A 19,826-nucleotide genomic window follows, 5' to 3' on the forward strand; every position below is an offset into this window, starting at 1 on the left:
TAATAGATGCACAATCCAGGGAAACACAATGCTAGTAAGTATATTAAAGAGCTATGGCCCATTACTCTCTACTTCTCTCTCTTCATACTTTACATTTTTGTGAAGATAGCATTTATGAATTACCTCTACTATTGGAGTTTAAATATGTTTGAGACTTCCCTGCCTGACGACTTTAAACAACTAAGCAATACAGATGTGGCAGTTTTTTCAAATATAACTTTACTAAATTCAGTTTTTAAAATGCCATTTTATTTAAATAGAACTCATAACATTGGCATACAAACAAATTCCAAACATTTACTAAGATTTAAACTTTATATCTCACTGAACAGTGTTATTGCAGTGTAAATTAATGGTTCATTTGTTAAACAGAACCTATTTCATACAATCATCCATTGCCCAGTTTAAATTACTTAATTTTGTTTCTAGATGGTAAGTTAAGTGAATTTAATACTAAGAGTTTATCAATCATCCACTACAATTGCAGGAAAACAGCCAAAACCCAGTAAACTGACATATTATATGTAACTTCAGTTTTAGTGAGTAGGAGCACAATAATCACATGCATTGGCACACGTCATAAATCTCATGAACGTGAACTCTTCAAGCTCATTGTCTTCAGCAAATCACACAGGGGTCATCAGGGCCAGATTTAACTTCACCCTGAAGTAACGAGTTCATCACAACCTTCATCAGGTAGCTGGCTGTCCCTCTCATACCAGTTGGAGGTGTATTGTAGAAGTCAGTCATGTCCTGTAAATAGGTGCAATGTAAATGAAGTAACAAAAATTTCCAATCCTGTTTCCTTTTTCTAAAAGGTAGATTTAGATATCCATACGGAGGTTAGGTTGTGTGTTGAGAGTTAACAACACAGACACCAATTGTCATAGTGATAGGCTGACGCAAATCAATTCTATTCAGCTCAAAGCTGAGATTAATGTCACAAAATGAATATTTTACACTTGATTAAATTTTTGATGTGCTTTCATAATGCCTGAAAATATTGGCAAGTGCTGATCATAAATGGAGCTGGGAGCCAAAGTAGCAATTGCAGGATGAATTTTCTGTATGGCGAGATAGCTGGAACCAGATGACCAGCAGGATCCCCGAAGCTCTGCTTCAAGGCTGCCTGCAAGCATGACATGAAAGCACTAAACATTGATTCTCGCACTTGGGAGGCGCTAGCTAACAACAGAGGAAAATGGCATCATTATCTGTGCTCCGGCATGTGCCACCATGATGATCAGTGGCTACAGCGGCTTTGCAATAGGCGCCAACATCAAAAACAATGATCCACAATGACACCTGATAACTACTTCATATGCAGCCCTTATGGTAGAACTTGCCTCTCACAAACTGGTCTCGTCAACCATCATCAAAGGGCACCGTTTGAAGCTACCCCATCGTCAATTGATTTAATTTGCTGCATGTCCATCATCTTATCCAGATGGAAGGATGCCGATGATGATGTGCCATTGGTGTAATATCACTGCAGCATGCTAAACAGCCACCAGAAACAGTGCATAACTTAACCATTGATTCTAAATTAGAAGGAATTGCTTTCTTTCCATTTTGCCATTCACGTTTCAGTGCTTTAAATGAGTCTCCTGTTTCATTTCGAGTAGAAAAATAATTTGGTGCTTATTTATTATAACAAAATATCAGCCCACCATATTAAAAGTAAGCTCTTTAAGGTGTGTTAAGTAACTTTTTTTTTACCAGGATCACTAAAACATACTGCAATTTTGTGTTATAGGGATAGAGTTTCCACTTTGGACACAATAAGCGATTCTGTCTTTAAGCTGTTTTTCCCTCTCTGGGTTTCTGCTCAAATTGATTTGCAAAAGCAAAATCTGCCATGAGCCAGCACAATCAAGCAGCATTTTAAAATGTGATATTTTAAAAAAGTGCATTGAAAATATTTAAGTTTGATTACTATTAATATTTTATGGCTGAAAATGAGTCTATCACAAAAAGCATTTTAAATCACAGTGTCAACCCATCACCTATGAGCAGCTGATTTTAAATCACTGAAAATATTTTTAAAATATACGAAACTACCTACCAGTTTGATTGATGTAAAATAGTCAGTTCCATGATAATTTTTGAAGAAAATACATTCAAAACCTTTTAGAATGTACCCTATCTATCCAGGCGCCCAAAAAATGCAAATTTTTAGAACCTCTTAAAGGCCTGCAAATGTGAGCATTTAGCAGAAACTCCCAAAGGTGATTAACTCACCCAGGGGTGTGGCCTGTGTTCCACCCACATAATATGCCTGCGAACTTACGAAGAAGATGGACACTTTACTTTTAAAAAGCAGAATGAATATGGACAACTTACCTTGACACAAAATGGAGTTCAGAGGGGTCAGGAGGCCTTATATGTTTTCTGTACAGATACGGGGACTGACTTACGTCTGGACATGTCTCTGCATCTAAAATGCAAAAAACCTTCCCAGATGCTGATGACTGCCCCTCCTCATTTCAATTAAAAATACTCAGAGTAACAATAGCTGTTGGACTTTCTGGCCTCATGAAGGTGGAAATGCAAATAAAGAAATCATAACTGGAATATTGATGGGAATAACAAACATTTCTCATTGTATGACAACTTCTTAGCCCATCAAACCATTCGTGTGGACAATGGGAAACCATTGGTCACATGACAGAAACTAACTTATGGTAAGAAACACCCTATTAATTTACAAGGACAGCCCAGGACGGCCAGTTTGGGATACGGAGACCACAAAGGGAAGACATATCACCCAGAAAAGGAGGGAACCTGCTTAGAAATTCACCATAGATGGAGAAGTGGGAATATTCTTTTACTTTTATCTGGCAGGGGATATTATTTATCTTCACCACAGTGGCTCGGCCACAACTTAGACTGGAATAATAAAAAACCTACTATTGCATGGAGTAAGGCATTTTGAGTTCATTACCAGAAATTTCCAACTCCATTGTCTGAAGAGAGAACGCTCAGGCCTGTAATGTTTCCAGTTATCATCTTGAGAATTTACAATAAAGGTGACTTTTTGAACTCCTTAAAAATCTATTTGCATGCTACATCTTTTATAATCACCTTTTCTGGTATGTGTGCGTGTCTTGTGTGAATGAGGGGCAATTGTAGCATTTACCTTTTGTGTGTTGAGAAAATAAACAGTTCTACATTATTTTAATTTAAACTTACAAGAAAGCTTGTTTTGTGTCTGTTCTTGAAAGTCACAGCACTGAAGGGGTCAAGAGGTGGAAAAAAGGTGAACCATCCCACCATTTCTCCCCCATCTGTAATACCTATTTTGTGGTCAGGACCTACACTTAGTACAATGTTTTTAAAACTAGCGCCAAGGATCATGCAAAACTTGCACCCTTACACCAAACACAATTTGCACTTAAAATTCTAAAATCTTTTACGTCAGTTATGTTGATTTTGGGTGAATTACACAAAAGAAACAGAGCAATCAAGTTGAAGCACCAGGCCATAATGTCTAAAAATATCAAGTGCATTTTACTCACCTTAACCTCAACTTTTTCTAGTCTACTTTTGTCCCCCTTAAATTCATCAAAAGCGTCTTTCACTAGTTTGTCCAAATTCACTTCAGTTTGAAATTCTAGCTCAGGGTTGCGTTCCAACACAACAGAAACTACCATAAGCAACTGCAACAAAGAATACAAAATATGGTTTGCAATAGGCCATGATAGACTGTTCATAAATAATCCATATATCTAAGCTATTTCTCCAAGGATTTACTCCATGTGATTTATAAACAGGTTTTTTAGGGGGAGGGAGGAGTGCAAAGAGGTACAGCTATATGTATAAGTTTGCATAAAACAACATCTGCAAGTTTCAAAATCTGACTGTGTTTTCCTCCAGGGCAGTCCCTCACTTGAGTGTCCCACGTGAGATTCTCGAACCACTTATGACAGAAGAGCAGCTGAGGTGATTTATCAATGCTTTCCTTACTGTTTCATCTTCAGAGTTGTAGGTGACTGCAACCAAGGCTAAAAATCTCCACCTAACCTTTACACTGGGTGGGGAGGGAAAGGGCACCACTTGTACCTGTTGATGCAGGACGTCAATCCAGTATTCAGAACTGGCACAAAAACAGAAAATGCTGGAAAAACTCAGCAGGTCTAACAGTGTGGAGAAAAAAAAAGAGTTAACGTTTCGAGTCCTTATGACTCTTCTTCAGAGCTAAGAGAAATAAAATGTAATGAAATTTATACTGTTCGTATACTAGCACCTCCTTTAGCCAATATCACTATCATTAACATCTCTTTGTTCTTTTGTCTCTGACATCTCTGGCAATCTCTCCTTTGTCTCCACCTATCACTGGCCCTTTAGCCAGCTTCACCAGCTCCACCTCGCTTAAACAGTATAAATTTCATTACATTTTACTTCTCTTTAGCTCTGAAGAAGTCATGAGGACTTGAAACATTAACTCTGTTTTTTTTCTCCACAGATGCTGTTAAATCTGCTGAGTTTTTCCAGCATTTTCTGTTTTTGTTTCAGATTTCCAGCATCCGCAGTATTTTGCTTTCATTCAGGACTGGCATCCTGGTCACTGTCTGAATCCAACGCTTTTGAGTCAGAAATGGGAATACCAGCAATAAGTCACAATTTATTTGTTATGAATATCTAGTTCATAATTCATATGTTTTAGGGTATAACTTTTAGTTTAGGAATTAAAGCTTTAACTGTAGAAAATGGGGTTATCGGGTTGAGAAACTGTTAAAAGCTACCATGAGGTCAATGTAATTCAAACAAACGTGGAGTTTATTATAGTTAAAAGTTTGAGGCCACATTATCTTAAGAGGTTAACAGTTGGGAAGGTAAGACCATAAACAGCAGGTGGGCTTAGCTAAAGAATGAGACGCATGGGGCAGAATCTTCTGCTGTCTCTGGTGGGGAGCTTGGAAATGGGAAGGGCATTTAATTAGGTAGGATGGTGGCATACCCGAACCATTTTGCCTTCCGCCCTCCCCCAGAATTAAGTTCTGGATGGAAAGGCCCATGGTTGACCTTTTACCCTGCCACTAATTGAAGCCCTTAGGTGGCCAATTAATGACTAGTTAAGGGCCTTATTCCGCCACCGCTGGTATTAACCTAGTTGCAGGCAGGCCAATTGTTGTATGTTGTGCAAGGCAGCTTGTCACCTCTTGCAGGGGGAGGGAGGTGCCTTAATCAAAACACTCAGTGCCTTATCGAGGGACTGGTCATCAGGAAGGGAAGGGCCCACTGTGAGCCAACCCCTGCCTTTGCTGCCGGCCCTCTTGCACCCCTTCTCCCATGACTCCCACCCTGTGAAATACCCCCCACATTATTTACTTCTGGCCTGGGTCGTTCCATGGTCCCGGTCTCCGGTACCTGTCCTTCCACAGCAGCCACAGCCTCTCTGGTTTTGTGCTGCTGAGCACAAGAGCTAAAGGCCTCTAATTGGCTGGCAGTTCTTGGTAGGCAAGGCTTCTGCCTGTGGGGTCTTGATTCCAGAGGATGGCCCACTGCTGGCCTCACCACTGGCTAATTGGCTTGTGGTTTGACTGGCCTTCCTGAAAAGAGGCAGCAAATGTCTTTAGCCTGTTCTCCAGCCAGCCGGCGAGACCCCTGACTCTCAACAAGATTCCACCCATGACATTTGCAGTTATTCCAGTAAAGAATACGTTATTCTTGTGGTTTCCCAGAATTAAGGACAGGTTTGTAATTGAAAATTAGTTGATTTTCATTTTTACCTGCGAACAGGTTGTGTGTGTCACACTACCATGGAGATTAGGGGAACTTAGTGAGATTTTTTGTTTTGAGTTATCTCTGTGAATTCAGTTAGGGCATTGCCAGCTGGCAAGACTGATTATGTTTGGAAAATTAACTAAGATGCTGTGCCAGCTTTGGGTCTTAGGTAGCTTAAAGCTCCTTGGAATACGAGAGATAAAGCCAGACCTACACCTGAAATAGAGTAAATGCTAAGAGGAAATGCTAGATCTATCGTCCATGACACAGCCTGTGATTGGGAGCTGGTATTCAGTATAAGACAAAATTCCAAAAGGGAAAACGACTGGAAGGTTTGTTTAACTGAAAGCTAAAGGAAGAAATCTACATTAATCTTCTCACTAAAAGACAGTTAACCGTGTTGCAGTTGGAGTTCTGGAAGTAAGTAGCTTGGTTTCAGTTTGATTCAATAGCAGCGGAGTATTTTCTGATGTATTAAGCCACTGCACAGGAGTCGCAGGGGGTCCATACTTGAACTGTGGAACCAGAGTTGTGAGATCGGTAAAGAATTTGGAGGGTTGCTTAGCCAAAAACTAATAGAAGGACCCCCATGAAATCTTGTACATTGGCAAAAAGCTGGAACTCTGAAGAGAAATCAGAGTGAATTTGGGAGAGTGGTGATATATCTTTTGAGTTGATCCCAGGAAAAATGAATGAACTTTAAAGATTTCGTAATATAAGGGAACTCTTGGGGTGTCAATAGAAAGTAGAACTGAGGCTCTCGCATCAGTCTTTATAAACTACAGTGTTAATAGAGCTTACTTTAAATTATTTTGATATAAAGTGTGTTTTTATTTAAAAATCTGAAATCTTACGGCATAATTTTGTAGGTTGATTGCTTGGTGTTCAGATTTCTTTTTTAAACATTCTCTAACAGATTCGTAACAATGTGAGTATAAATCAGTTAAATTAACGAACAGTAGAAAATACAGCCAATAGTAACAAAATTGTAACTAATAATACAATGCACTAAAGAGTTCCTCAAATTTTCAACATTTTGGTATCATTCCTAAGAGTACTTCTTTTTGCTTCCCACATTCCTGTTAAACCGTGGTCTAAAAACTATATTTCGCTTGTGTGGGTCAGGCTCCATCTATATGGTGGAAAACGTTTTTTTTTAAATTCTTGTGTTTGTTCCAACTTAAGTTCCTTCATCCATGATTCTGTTTTATCACTATTATCATAGAATAATGGAGGTCAGTCAGCCCCTTGAGTCTGTGCTGGCTCATTCAAAGGGCAATCCAGTTAGTCCCACACCAGGGTTCTTTGGAATGCAGGAAAATAGTTAAAAGACAAGTAAGTTGAATAAGGGTATGGGCTAACATGACAAATTTTTTATTTTCCACCATTATTCAAAGCTAAATTGTATACATTGAATTAGTGAGTATGGTTGTAACTGCACTTCTACTGATTGATTTAAGGGGAGGAGGTGGCATAGTGGTATTGTCACTGGACTAGTATTGAAGAGATCCAGCATAATGCTCTGGGAACCAGGGTTCAAATCCCACTATGGCAGATGGTGAAATTTGAATTCAATCAAAATCTATAATTAAAAGTCTGATGATGACTACATTGCCGATTGTTATAAACATCCATCTGGTTCACTAATGCCCTTTAGGGAAGGAAACCTGCCATCCTTACCTGGTTTGGCCTACATGTGACAACAACATGGGTGGCTCTTAAAAATGCCATTTGAACAAGGTCAATTATGGTTGGGCAATAAATGCTGGCCTAGCCAGCGATGCCTACATCCCACGAACGAATAAAAAAATAATGACTGTGAAATAGAGCAAATTAATTATTTCTACCTGGCCTTATCTCATCAAATGTGGCCTAGCATGGTGTGATTCCGTACTTTGTATTAGGACACAAAAATAAGCTGAATGCTGTTTTATATGTTCACTTTGCTATGAAGTAAAGCAGTTTAGTCATCCATATCTGGCCGCATCTCACGAAGTGGAAGTGTTGCTAGATCTGCCAATGAGTAATGGGTTGATCAGGTAAATATGAGAAATACATCACTTTTACACTAGTGTTGAGTCTTTCCTCATATGTCCTCCTTCACGAGGCCATACATCGTCTGGTGAAGACATATAGCTGACAAGTATGAAGTGATATATATTGGCAGGAAGAATGAGGAAGGCAATTGGGACTGTATATTTAAATTTAGGGTTAATGAAGGGGGTCAATGTGATCAGTTCTACATTCTGCCTGACAGTCAGCCTGTGTGGTTTGATTATTAGAGATCAAAGGAAGGCTTAGCTTGTTTTACTGAGAAGAAGGTGTAAGGTATTTACCCTTGGAGATAATGGCAGTAGTCTCTGAGTTTACAATGAGTAGACTCTGAGTCTCCCAAAGTTCCAGAAAGGTGTTGTAGGTATCGCGTTGTAGACTGTTGTGCTGTAAACTGTCAATTTACTTTTAAGATGAAAGAGAGTTGAGCGCTCAAGGAGCTAATTAGCATTTCTATCTAGATACAAGGTTAATGCATTTCACATTGCCATGGGGAAGGGGGGCAGAGGAAGCCATTTTTAAGATCAGGTTACAGGGTTCCCTACAAGTTAATGAATATTACAGACGGACAAAAAATTTTGTTTGGTCAGCAGAGAGGTTGCCTGGCTTTGAGGGCTACCACAGCCGGATGTGGAAGTTGAAGAGACGCATCCTGCAACCATCTAAAGATTCCAGGAGATTCATCCTGGCATGGCCAGGGGAAAGAGGAATAATTGGAACAGGCTTTACTGCTGGTGGTGCATTTAAGGCACTTTCCAGAAACTGAGGAAAGCGCCTGGGGATGGTCAAAGTTACTACTTGGCAAAACAAGGATACAGGAACCCAACAGAAGCTGGGAGTAACTGTGGATTGTTTGATAAAGGACTGTAATTCCGTAGAGAATGCAATAGGTGATAAGCACAAAAGGGATCAGTCCTCTCTGTAGTTTTATGTATAAGTTGTCTACAAAAAGAAATCAGGTGTTTAGAAAAAAGTGTTTTTGAGTTACTTGTTACAGAAAAAGTTTAAAAACATGAAATCTTCATGCCATTCTTTCAGCCATTAATTGGAAGTTTAAATTTCTTTGTAAAAGTTATCAGTCTCTTTGGAGATCCTAACACAATATAAACTAAATGGTACAATTTTAATAGAGGGTGCAGGATTAGAGAGATTTGGGAGGTGTATGTAAACAAATCTTTGAAGGTGGCAGGACAAATCGAAAAAGCTGTTAACAAGGCATTGAGATTCCTTAGCTTTATTAATACAGGAATAGAGTGAAAAAGCGAAGAGGCTATGATAAACCTTTATAAAGCACTAGTTAGGCCTCAACTGCAGGACTGTGTTCAATTCTGGGCATCCTTCAAGAAAGATGTCAAGGCCTTGGAGTGGGTGCAGGAGAGATTTACTAGAATGGTAACAGGGATCAGGGATTTCAGTTATGTGCACAGATTGGAAAATCTGGAGCTGATTTCCTTAGAGCTGGGAAGGTTAAGAGGAGATTTGATAGAGGTATTCAAAATCATGAATAGTTTTGTTAAATGAAACAAAGAGTAAATATTTCTAGTGGCAGAGAGCCTGTAACCAGGGGAGACAGATTAAAGGTGATTGGCAAAAGAACCAAGAAGCGATATGTGGAAACTTTTTTTTTTACATAGCAAGCTGTTGTGATCTGGAATGCACTGTCTGAAAGGTTGGTGAATGCAATGCCCAAAAGAGCATTGGATACTTATTTGAAAGGAAAACATTTAAAAGGCTATGGGGAAAGCTCAGGATATTGTGATTAATTGGACAGTTTCACCGAAAAGCTGGCAAAGATACAATGAGTCTCCTTCTGTGCTGTATCATTCTTTGACTCTATAATATATGCAGCCGTGCCACAACATAAAGCATGGAAACACTCTAGCGACGGGTAATGAGTGTTGCAGAACAACGTCCTCAAAACTTTAACACTATGGGCTGGATTATACGCACCCCAGTATAAATGTCAGGGGCAAGCCCACCTCTACTGAGCTGGCTTGACCCATTTTAAATTTCTGGGCGATGGCCTTTTAATTAGTATGAAGTGGGACATCCACCCATCTCCAGGAGGAAGTCTTGCCTCATAGAGCTGCTGGCCAATCGGAGGCCAGCAGCTCTCCACACCGGCAGTGGCCACTGCTGGTAGGAGAAGGAGGTGGCGTTCAGCAAAAGACCCAGACATTCAGGTACATCTGGGATCTGGCTGGGGGCAAGGTGATAGCCCCAGCGAGGAGGGTGGGAACATTTCGGACAGAGAATAGGGGGAAGGATCGACATGGGTAGGGGCCTCCGATTGGCACCGGAGGCCTGGCAAGACACACCCAACCCTCCCCTTAACTGGCCAGCAGTCTGCAGGGTTAAGCCTGCCGGGCTGCATGTTGAGCGCTGGCCTCTCTTGCTCACCTGTTAAATCAAAGCAGCTACAGAATCAGGCGCTTAATTAGGCATTAATTGCCCATTTAGTGACATGAAGTGGGTCATGGGCAGGCAGCCCACCTGCGCCTCTCCCACTGCTTGTAAAATTGGAGTGGTGGGTGGGCGGGCGGTGCGTGATTTATGGAGCCACCCACCTGCTTTCCTGCCTGTGGGTGACCCTTGAAATTCAGCCCTATTTGTCCAGTTTGATTGGCAGAAATTTATTTTGTATATTTACTTAGCATATTCCCAATTCCTCAGCATCTGCTATGTACGATTGTGAAAATGTTGAAAATTTGCGGTGGGCTTAAAATAAGATGTTGATTAGCACCTCAACAATGATCTGTCGATATTCAGGCTGGACAACGTCCTGCAAAGTGTCTTCTACGAGGAGAGAAAAGTTCATCTCATACATGGTCATATCTGATAAAGTCGGCTGCTACAGAAACAAACACATTTATGTTAGAGCAGAACTTTTGCTGATGGAAAGCAATATAATCTTCCATTCACTTATAAATCCTACTTAAAAGGTTATCAAGTATGCTTTCATAACTTTACTAAAACTCACAGATTATCGTACTGTTAGTGCCCAATACAATTACTTTAGTTGCATACTAAAAATCTAATCAATATTACCAAGTTTTTATTCAAATTTTTCATTGAGCAGTATTTTGAGATGAAGTATAGTGCGCTAACATTACTAAAGCATTTATTTACGCAACACTGTACTTGGTAATGATAATATAAATACATTCTACAAAATCAAAGTAATTCATGGACACAAGATATGTTTGGAGAAAAAAATCTGCTAGTTTTCAAACACTCTAAAGTTAAAAGAATGGATTTCCAATTCCATCCAAGGACCTCTAAGCTTTCAAATGAAGAAAATCTATTTATCAGTTACGGTAGTTATTACTCGTTAGTTGTCATAAGTTATCAATTAGTTACCAATCAGAGCGATATTCATAATGATCTCTCAAAAATATTTATATTACATAACTGTTAGCAGAATGAAGTGAAATATCTGTGGATTGTTTAAAAACACAATAGGACATATCTTCCTCTGGAGTTACACTGGTGCTTCAGGGTACATCTACCAGCTGGGGAATAAATCAGATAGGGAGTTATTCGACCAGTTTCATGACTTCTGAGATTTTTCATCAGAAGTGGCAAGATATAGAATGCATCCGCCCTAAGATGGGACAGATGTACTCTAATGAGATGCAAATTATAGTATTAAGTTACACAGCTTGTTTTGTGTCATTTGTTACATAGCAACAATTGACACTGGGATGCAGACATATTCCTGATGCTCGGGTTGCTATGGGTGTGCACAGACCCTTACAGAATTTAAAGGTCAACTTTGCAATTGACCAAGTGTAATGGATTGTATAAACATGGATGCAGAGGTTTGCTGAAGGTTTGATTATTAAATGAATTGCAAGCCATTGTCAAAATGTGTGATTACTTGGGGCAGATGTTTTCCAGTCACTATGATGCCTTCTGGAGTCCTCTCCAGAATCTGCCATACTTTGTCATAGAAACCCTTTGGAGTACGGTTCAAGGAGCCATTAAGGTGACGCCTATTTTTCCATGACCTGGAGAAAAAAAGAAGTTGTCTACTCATTCTGCATTTTAAAAAAAAAATATATATAGAAAAAAATAAAATTGTGGCCATGAATGGAATACACAGAATTATTACAGCATGTAAAAGGGATAATTTTGATATGAGGCAAAAGAACTCAGTGGAATTTGATCAACACAGTTACAAATAAACGAGTCCACCTGAAATTCTGCAACTTACCGTCTAAATGTGATTTCTGCCATTGAAAACAATTTCAACTTTACCAAGATAGCTGTTCAGTGAATTTTGAAATTATGCTAGCAATTTGAAAAAGACAAAGGATGATTAAATATTGACCTTTCACCTCTTCAACCTGGTATTGAAACAAGCCCAGCCTAAGGGGGTGAAGCTTTCCTCTGTCTTCTGGCTGTAAGGGCCCTTCTTGAAATGGGTTTGGGCAGTTAATCCTAGTATAGGCATAGGCTAATTGGCAGTTTTTCTTAGAGGTCACAGGGTGGCTGGAAAAATAAAACAATAGGGGGTGTTCTTCTTAAGATAATTGAATAAACATTTGAGGGGGCAAGGTTTGAAGGTGAACTGTCCGTATTCGTTATCATTACTTTTATGTTTTTGGTTATCAGGTTCGCTTTGTCCAGTCAACCTAGCTGCACCCTTGATATTAACACATTAGTTGGTGCTTGAAACAATATGGGCAGAGACACTGATTAACTGAACAAACGCTGGTAGTTTACTAGAACTAAGAACAGAGCACTAACACCATGTGTGCTTCTTCAATCACCTCCAGCTTCAGACTTCCTGTTACCCAAGAAGCCCACACTGTTTAGTGATTGGTTAATACAGTCACATGGTCAACTAACTACATTCTCTTAAAGGTACATAGCACTTCACCTAACCACATCCCTCCCCCTTTACTTGAAAGTGCAATTGTCAAGCATCACAACATCCCAACTATTTTCATGAATAACTATTTACAAGTCAAGTCTCTCAGGAGGCTTCCTCGGATGTGTCAAGCATTGTAGCTCAACGGCCTCGGCTGGATCTTCCAAGATCCCCCTTCTCAGCGGTCAACTGTCCACCAGGCTCTTCGGTGGAAGTGGGCAAGTTTGTGTCTTCGACCCTCTCGGGTCCAACAGACCCCACCGGTACTTCCAAATTGTGTGACATTTCTTCCATGTGCAGTGCAGACCCAAACGCAAGTGATGGCTGCACTCCTTCTTGTGGGACTGTCTCTCTTCTCCAGAGATGATCCACGTGTCGTCTAATTATTGGGCCGTTTATCGATACATTATAGGAGAGAGGTCCTGTCACGGCACTCACTTTGCCTAATAGCCAATTGGGCCCATCTCCAGAGTTCTTCGCGAGAACTGTGTCTCCCACCATGAAATTTCTTTCATGATTCTGGGCCTCTTGGCTTCTCTCCACCCTCCCCCCTAAATTCAGCCTGAAAAGAATTAGATGAATGAGGGGACGTATCTTCATTAGTAATTCAGGGGGGACAATACCGGCGGTAATGTGTGGCGTCGTCCGGTATGTGAACAGGAACCATGACAATCTGGTGCTGATGGAATCCCCTTCCAGCTTTTTCATCCTGGACTTAAAAGTTTGGACTGCCCACTCAGCCAAACCATTAAGGTGGTAAGGCGAGGTTTTGATATGAGTTATTCGTTGAGGGTTGTAAAACTCCCTGAGGCTGTAGAACTCCCTGCTGGTAAATGCAGCCCTGTTGTCTGACACGAGCACCTCCTGTAACCCGTGCACTGCAAAACTGTCGCAAAAGGTCTATGGTGGCAGCAGACATGGGTGACTGGACTTTGCAGAGTGGGTGTCTATTAGTGAAAGGAACATCATGTCCAAGAAGTGCCCCATGTAGTCAACGTGGAGACGTGCCCATGGCCGCCCCGGCCATTTCCAGGGGTGCAATGGAGCTAAGGGGGGTAGCTTTTGTACCTGCTGGCATTGAAGACAACTTTTGACTAAGGTTTTGATGTCCGCATCCAACCCTGGCCACCACAAGTTGCTGCATGCGAGCATCTTCATCGTACTAATGCCAGGGTGAGCGTTATGTAATTTGGTCAGTAATGGCCTTCGCCCTCTTGGAGGCACGATAACCCTTTCTCCCTAGAGCAATATGCTATCCTGGCAGGCGAGCTCGTATCTGCTATCGAAATAAGGCTTCATGTCAACAGACTTTGGCTATCCTGACAATCCATTCAAGACTTGCTCCCGGAAGTGAGATAAAAGTGGATCTCAGCTTGTTCATTCATGGATTTGTTTGGCCTGGACAGGGGAGGAATCCAAAAAAATTAGGACTAAGACAAGTTCCTGGGGAATTGGAATCTTCACGTTGTTATCTGGCAGGGGGAGGTGGCTCAGTGTGTCAGCATGTGCGATCTAGCTTCCCGATTGGTGAATAAAAGTGTACTTGTAAGCCCTGGGTGCAAGCAGATGCGATGGGGGATATTGCCTTATCCTCTCCAAATTAATCCCAGCAGAAACTTGTGGTCGGATATAATGTGAAAATGGCAACTGTGAAAGTATTGATGGAGTTTACGAACACCAAACACAACAGACAAATCCTCATTCTCAATTTGAGAATATCGTCACGAGATGTATAACCAATGGGTCAACTGGAGCCATCTGATGTGAAAATACAGCCCCTACTCTATAAGGGAATGCATCGCAAGTTAAAATCAATTCCTTCTTTGGGTCAAAGTGAACCAGTAAGGCTGATGATCTTAACAACTACTTTACCTTCAGAAATGCCTCCTGGTGTGGAGCTTGCCAAATCCATTTATGGTTTTTCTTAAGCAATGCGTATAACGGACCCAGTACAGTTGACAGATTTGGGAGAAATCGTCCATAGTAGTTTATCATGCCTAAGAAGGCCTTTAGTTCTGTAGTGTTCTTTGGTGTAGTTGCCTCGCGAATAGCCTTGACCTTTTCTTCCACGGGATGCAGGCCCTGCGCATCGACCTTATGACCCAAGTAAACTTCCTCCTTGGCTTGGACAATACATTTCTCTCATTTCAAGTGTAGCCCTGCTTGTGAGAAGTGTTTCAGCACCTCCTCCAAATTAGCTAAGTGTTCTTTGTCAGTTCGTCCAGTGACTAAGACATTATCCAGATAAACAACGATATGAAGCAGTCCCTGAAGTAGATTTTCCATGGTATGCTGGAAAATAGCACACGCTGATAAGACCCCAAAGAGTAGTCGAGTATATTGATGCAATTCTCAATGTGTATTGATGGTCACGAATTCCCTAGAGCTTTCTTCCAACTCTACCTGCTGATAGGCGTGGCACATGTTGAGTTTTGAAGATGTGCTGCTCCCTGCCAATTTCGAAAATAATTCGTCAGTCCTCAGTATCGGGTGTCTATCAAGTTTGGCCACTCTGTTTACAGTTAACTTATAGTCACCGCATAAGCAAACACTTTGGTCTGGCTTCAGCATGGATGCTATGGGCGCCGCCCACTCGGAACATTGCACCGCTTGTAAGATACCTAAATTTTCCAGCTTGTTTAGCTCGGTCTCAACCTTGTCCCGTAGAGCGTAAGGGACTGGTCTGACTCTGATAAATCTGGGGGGTTGCGTTAGGGTCTACATGAGTTTTGGCTTGTAGCCTATGAATCCTTCCTAGCTTGTCACTGAAAATGGAAGTGTACTTTTGTAACAATTCCTGTAAGTTTCTCATTCTGATTTGAAAAATATCGGCCCATTGCAATTTAATCTTTTTGAGCCAGTTGAAACCAATTAAACTGGGGCCTGCCCCAGCTACTAGTATAAGGGGTAAATTTGCAGACTGATCCGCATACTGCACCAGGACTTGACGTATCCCTTTCATTCTTATTTCTTCGTCCATAATTTAGTGCCCGATTCTTTTAAACTTAAAGGATGGACACATTTATTCAAGTATCTGAACGTATATTATCCTATGATAAACATTGATGCCCCAGTATTGACCTCCAACTTGATGGGTTGTTCATGGACTCTAATGACTACCTGGATTGAATCAATTCTACCCACTTTCAGGTTGTATAATGAATTAATGTCAGATTCTGCTTCCTCTGGTTCTTCAATGAGACATATTTCGTGATTTCTCCCTTTGTTTTTAAAATGCTGTCTCATCCTATCTTTACAGCACCGCATTATGTGACCGTTGCAGTGGCAAAAAAAGCATTTGATATTTCTGAACTGTCGACTGCCTGCAGGCTGCTTGGATGGCGCTATTTTGTGTATCTTTTATTGCCTCCAAGTTTCTAACAGTGCTCTTCATGGTTGTTGCCAATTTTAATGCCTTGCTGAAGTCTAGATTAGTTTCAGACAGCAATCAATTTTGAATAGCATTGTCCCTGATTCCGCATATCAATCGGTCTCTCAACATGTCATTAATTGAAGTTCCAAACTCACAATATTCCATTAATTCCCTTAAAGCAGCTACATAGCCAGCAATTGTCTCTCCTGGAAGCCTATTCCTCGAATTGAATTTAAAACGCTGCATAGGGACTGAGGGCTTTGGCTTCAGGTGGTTTTTGACAATATTTACTAACTCGTCGAAAGTCTTTGTATCGAGGGTGTTGGGTGATGTGAGGCTGTGGATCAGCCCATATGTTTTGCTCCTGCATGTGGACAAAAGAATCACCCTCTTCTTGTCCTCCCCTGTGATGTCATTAGCGGTAAAGAAGAACGCTAGGTGTTCGGCGTAATGAAACCAGTCATCGGAAACGGGGTCAAATGGTTCAAGATGCCCAAACTGCGGCATACTCGATGACTAAACAGACTGTACTCTCAGCTTTCAAGGTAGTGGCAAAATAACGTAGCTGGCTTACTGTGGCTTTCTTGATTACCGTCAATTGATCCAGTTTATCCTTGTCACCAGTTTTATGTTTTTGGTTATCAAGTTCGCTTTGTCCAGTCAACTTAGCTGTGCCCTTGATATTAACACATTAGTTGATGCTTGAAACAATATAGGCAGAGGGACCGATTAAATGAACAAACACTGGTAGCTCATTGGAACTAATAGAGCACTAACACCATGTGTGCTTCTTCAATCAGTTCCAGCTTCAGACTTCCTGTTACCCAAGAAACCCGTGCTGCGTAGCAATTAGTCATAGTCACATGGTCAACTAACTACATTCTCTTAAAGGTACACAGCACTCCACTTTACCACAATTACCCCTCTGAAACTTCAAGACATAGCGCAAGTGCAAATTAACACAGAAATCCTGAAGTTACAGACTGTCACTCAATGCTCCATTGCAGGCTGTGCTGTGGTTCCCTCCACAGCCAGTAATCATTGAAATCAGTAAAAATTTCTTTTTTTTTGCTCTCACATTGCTGTTGGAAATCCCACAAAAACTACAAAAATAATTCTGAGTTCCAGTTCCGAAAAAGTCGTATTGGACTCAAAATGTTAACTCTGTTTCTCTCTCCACTGATGCAGCCAGAGCTGCTACATTTTTCCAGCACTCTGTTTTCATTCCATGAAAACCTGCACCTTGTTTAATCAGGTGTAACTGGGTTTTTATCGGCAACCTGAGTGATAACCTTTGCTAAATAACAGAACTATCCCTGATTTTTTTTTACATTTGTGGAATGATGTTAAGTTTCTAAAATGTTTTTTTAAAAATCAGAATATTTCAGCTTCTACCTTCACCCCATGTGAAGGTCCCAATTGTTCTCTGTAAAAATTGTTAGAAGTAATTTTATTTTACTGCTGCTTTCCTGGTCGAGGATCTGTGTTCTTAAATGGGTTTGGCTACTTGGGCGTCACTGTAGCGCACTGGGAATCCCCGGGAAAGAACGCCGCAATCAGTTGCAATATAGCTGGAAGCTGATAGAGTTATAAATTTTTACCACAGAAACGGCTAGATATTTCAGCGAGGCTTACTTTGAGGTCAGCATTAAGTACCCCTTCTTCGCCATTGTTTGGGCAGTGTAAAGGGAACTCTATGGATTCTGCTACATATGAACTGGGAATACTTAACTTTGACATGAGCATCTTAAAATGGAAAGAGTTCTATCTACTACCAGCTTGTGTTGAATACAAAATAGTTTTTAAAAAAATTACAAAAAGGAAAAGATGAGGCTGATGGGAAAGGCATAATATAGTTTTAAACAGGAAGACTTTTAATGATATGTATAGCTAGCGTGAGTTTACATTAAGATATTTCATTCCTCTGCAATGTAGGAATTTTCTGGAAAAATCATGGATATCAATTAAGTAATCTTCTAGAGTAAGAGAAGTGGGGCAGTAAAATACCCAATCAGGCATCAGAATGGTGAATGTCCAATCATTCTGGGAGAGCAGTGACCAGATGAATAAAAATTGCTTTGATCAGCAGCAGGGAAAAAATTGGTAGCAGCATTTGTGTGTGTAATTTCCAAACTTATTGAATCCCTTATCTGCATGGAAAAATCCTCATGTCAGTGAAACATTGAAATAAGTATTGCAGTGTGTGTGGGCCTAGCTGATTATTGGGAAGCAGTTTGTAAGCAATACCATTTATATAGGAAGCAAATCATGTACCTCAGAGCCTTGAATGCATCATTTATTTATGCAATAGATGAGCTGCTGAAATGCCCACTAATTGTACAGCTCTGGGGTTTACAGTCTCAGCAGAGGCCTTTGTAGCTTAAAAATTTTTGGTTTAAAAAAAAAAATCACTTGTCACCTTCTCCTTCCAGCCACAACGAGAGTTTAGGTTGCAGAAGACAAATTAATTTGTCTAATTTTCTACATTTAATTTGGCCAGCTGTACCATCTAAAATCTATTTCGGCCTCACTTTACAGAGATCTAAATGCTATCACTTTTAAGCTGTTAAATGTGGAGGCTGAAGACTTATATTCTAATGCTACTGTTATTTATTACAGATCCTGAATTCATGTCCACAATATTGCGATATAAATTTCCTGTAATTTGCTGTTCCTGAGTTAAGCATATGTAATTCAATGGTGGCACTAAAATTGTCAAAAGTTCCTCTATCAGATTGTTTCAGTGGGTGGAATTTTACAGCTCCATTGTGGTGGGGGTGCGGCCATAAAATGCAGCGACCTGTTCAAATGCCCATTGCCTTTTGTGGCACTGTAATATCCCGCCGGCGTAAAATTCCACCCTGTATTCAGATTATCAATAAATGAACTGAAATCCCACATATTTAATTTTCAACTCAATTGTTGCATGCATACATACAGGTCAGCTAGATACCACAGCTTTAAAAAGTGAGATTGTAAGTTGAAAAAAATCTATCTTGGATGAGGCTAGGCTGATATTGCAGCTTCAAAATTTATTTAATGGGCATTTTTATCTAAATTATGTCCTTGAAGGGAAGACCAATAATTATAACCCCAATGGTCACAATTTTATCCTCATTAAATGAAAACTTTATTTTACACAGTAAAGCAAGAGAGAATTTCATAACTTCCAGACATCCCAAAGCGCTTTATAGTCAATTAAATAATTTTTTGAAGCGTGGCTATTGTTATAATGTAGGCAAATATGGTATTCAATTTGTACACAACAACATTCCACAAACAGCAATGAGATAAGGGGCCAGATGATTTGTTTTTGTAATATTGGTTGAGGGATAAATACTGGCTAGAACACAGGGAGAACACTTTTGCTCTTCTTTGAAAAGCGTCATGGGGCCTTCTACATCCTCCTGTGCAGGCAGAAGGAATCTTTGTTTAATAGCTCATCTGAAAGACAGTGCATCCTAACAGTATTCAGTTGAAATGTTACTTAATTGATTTAGAGTACCTATCATGTTGGTCAGGCTGCAGAGTATCCAACAGAAGCTTTTTAACATCACTTGGTGACATCTGGTACACGTAATCAGCGGGTAGATTCTCATCTTGAATATTTAGTTCATGTTTCATAGCGTGGATGATCCATCTGAAGTAGAAACATAGAAAACTATGACATGACCATTCAGCCCATCATACCTGTTCAGGCCAAAAAAGAGCTATCTAACCTAATCCCACGTTCCAGCCTTTGGTCTGTAGCCAAGCAGGCTACGGCACAAGTATTTTTCAATGCAATGAAGGTTTCTG

At 40.4% G+C, this 19,826-nt stretch overlaps 1 protein-coding gene across 5 annotated transcripts in view; it reads right to left on the bottom strand.

Moving 5' to 3' along the window:
- Positions 1-227: 227 nt before the first annotated feature.
- Positions 228-19,826, bottom strand: part of phkb (phosphorylase kinase, beta) — a 270,585-nt gene continuing 250,986 nt past the window's right edge. For all 5 annotated transcript variants that reach the window (XM_078544342.1, XM_078544340.1, XM_078544341.1 and 2 more), the window contains 5 exons: positions 19,534-19,668; positions 11,660-11,789; positions 10,523-10,630; positions 3,519-3,659; positions 228-753 (listed from right to left, as the gene is read on the bottom strand). In XM_078544342.1, the coding sequence (XP_078400468.1) occupies positions 619-753; positions 3,519-3,659; positions 10,523-10,630; positions 11,660-11,789; positions 19,534-19,668 (649 nt within the window). In that variant the 3' untranslated portion in view covers positions 228-618. The remainder of the gene's footprint in view (positions 754-3,518; positions 3,660-10,522; positions 10,631-11,659; positions 11,790-19,533; positions 19,669-19,826) is intronic.

The sequence above is a fragment of the Cetorhinus maximus genome, chromosome 6 (genome assembly GCF_964194155.1).
Source record: "Cetorhinus maximus chromosome 6, sCetMax3.hap1.1, whole genome shotgun sequence".
NCBI classification, from domain to species: Eukaryota; Metazoa; Chordata; class Chondrichthyes; order Lamniformes; family Cetorhinidae; genus Cetorhinus; species Cetorhinus maximus.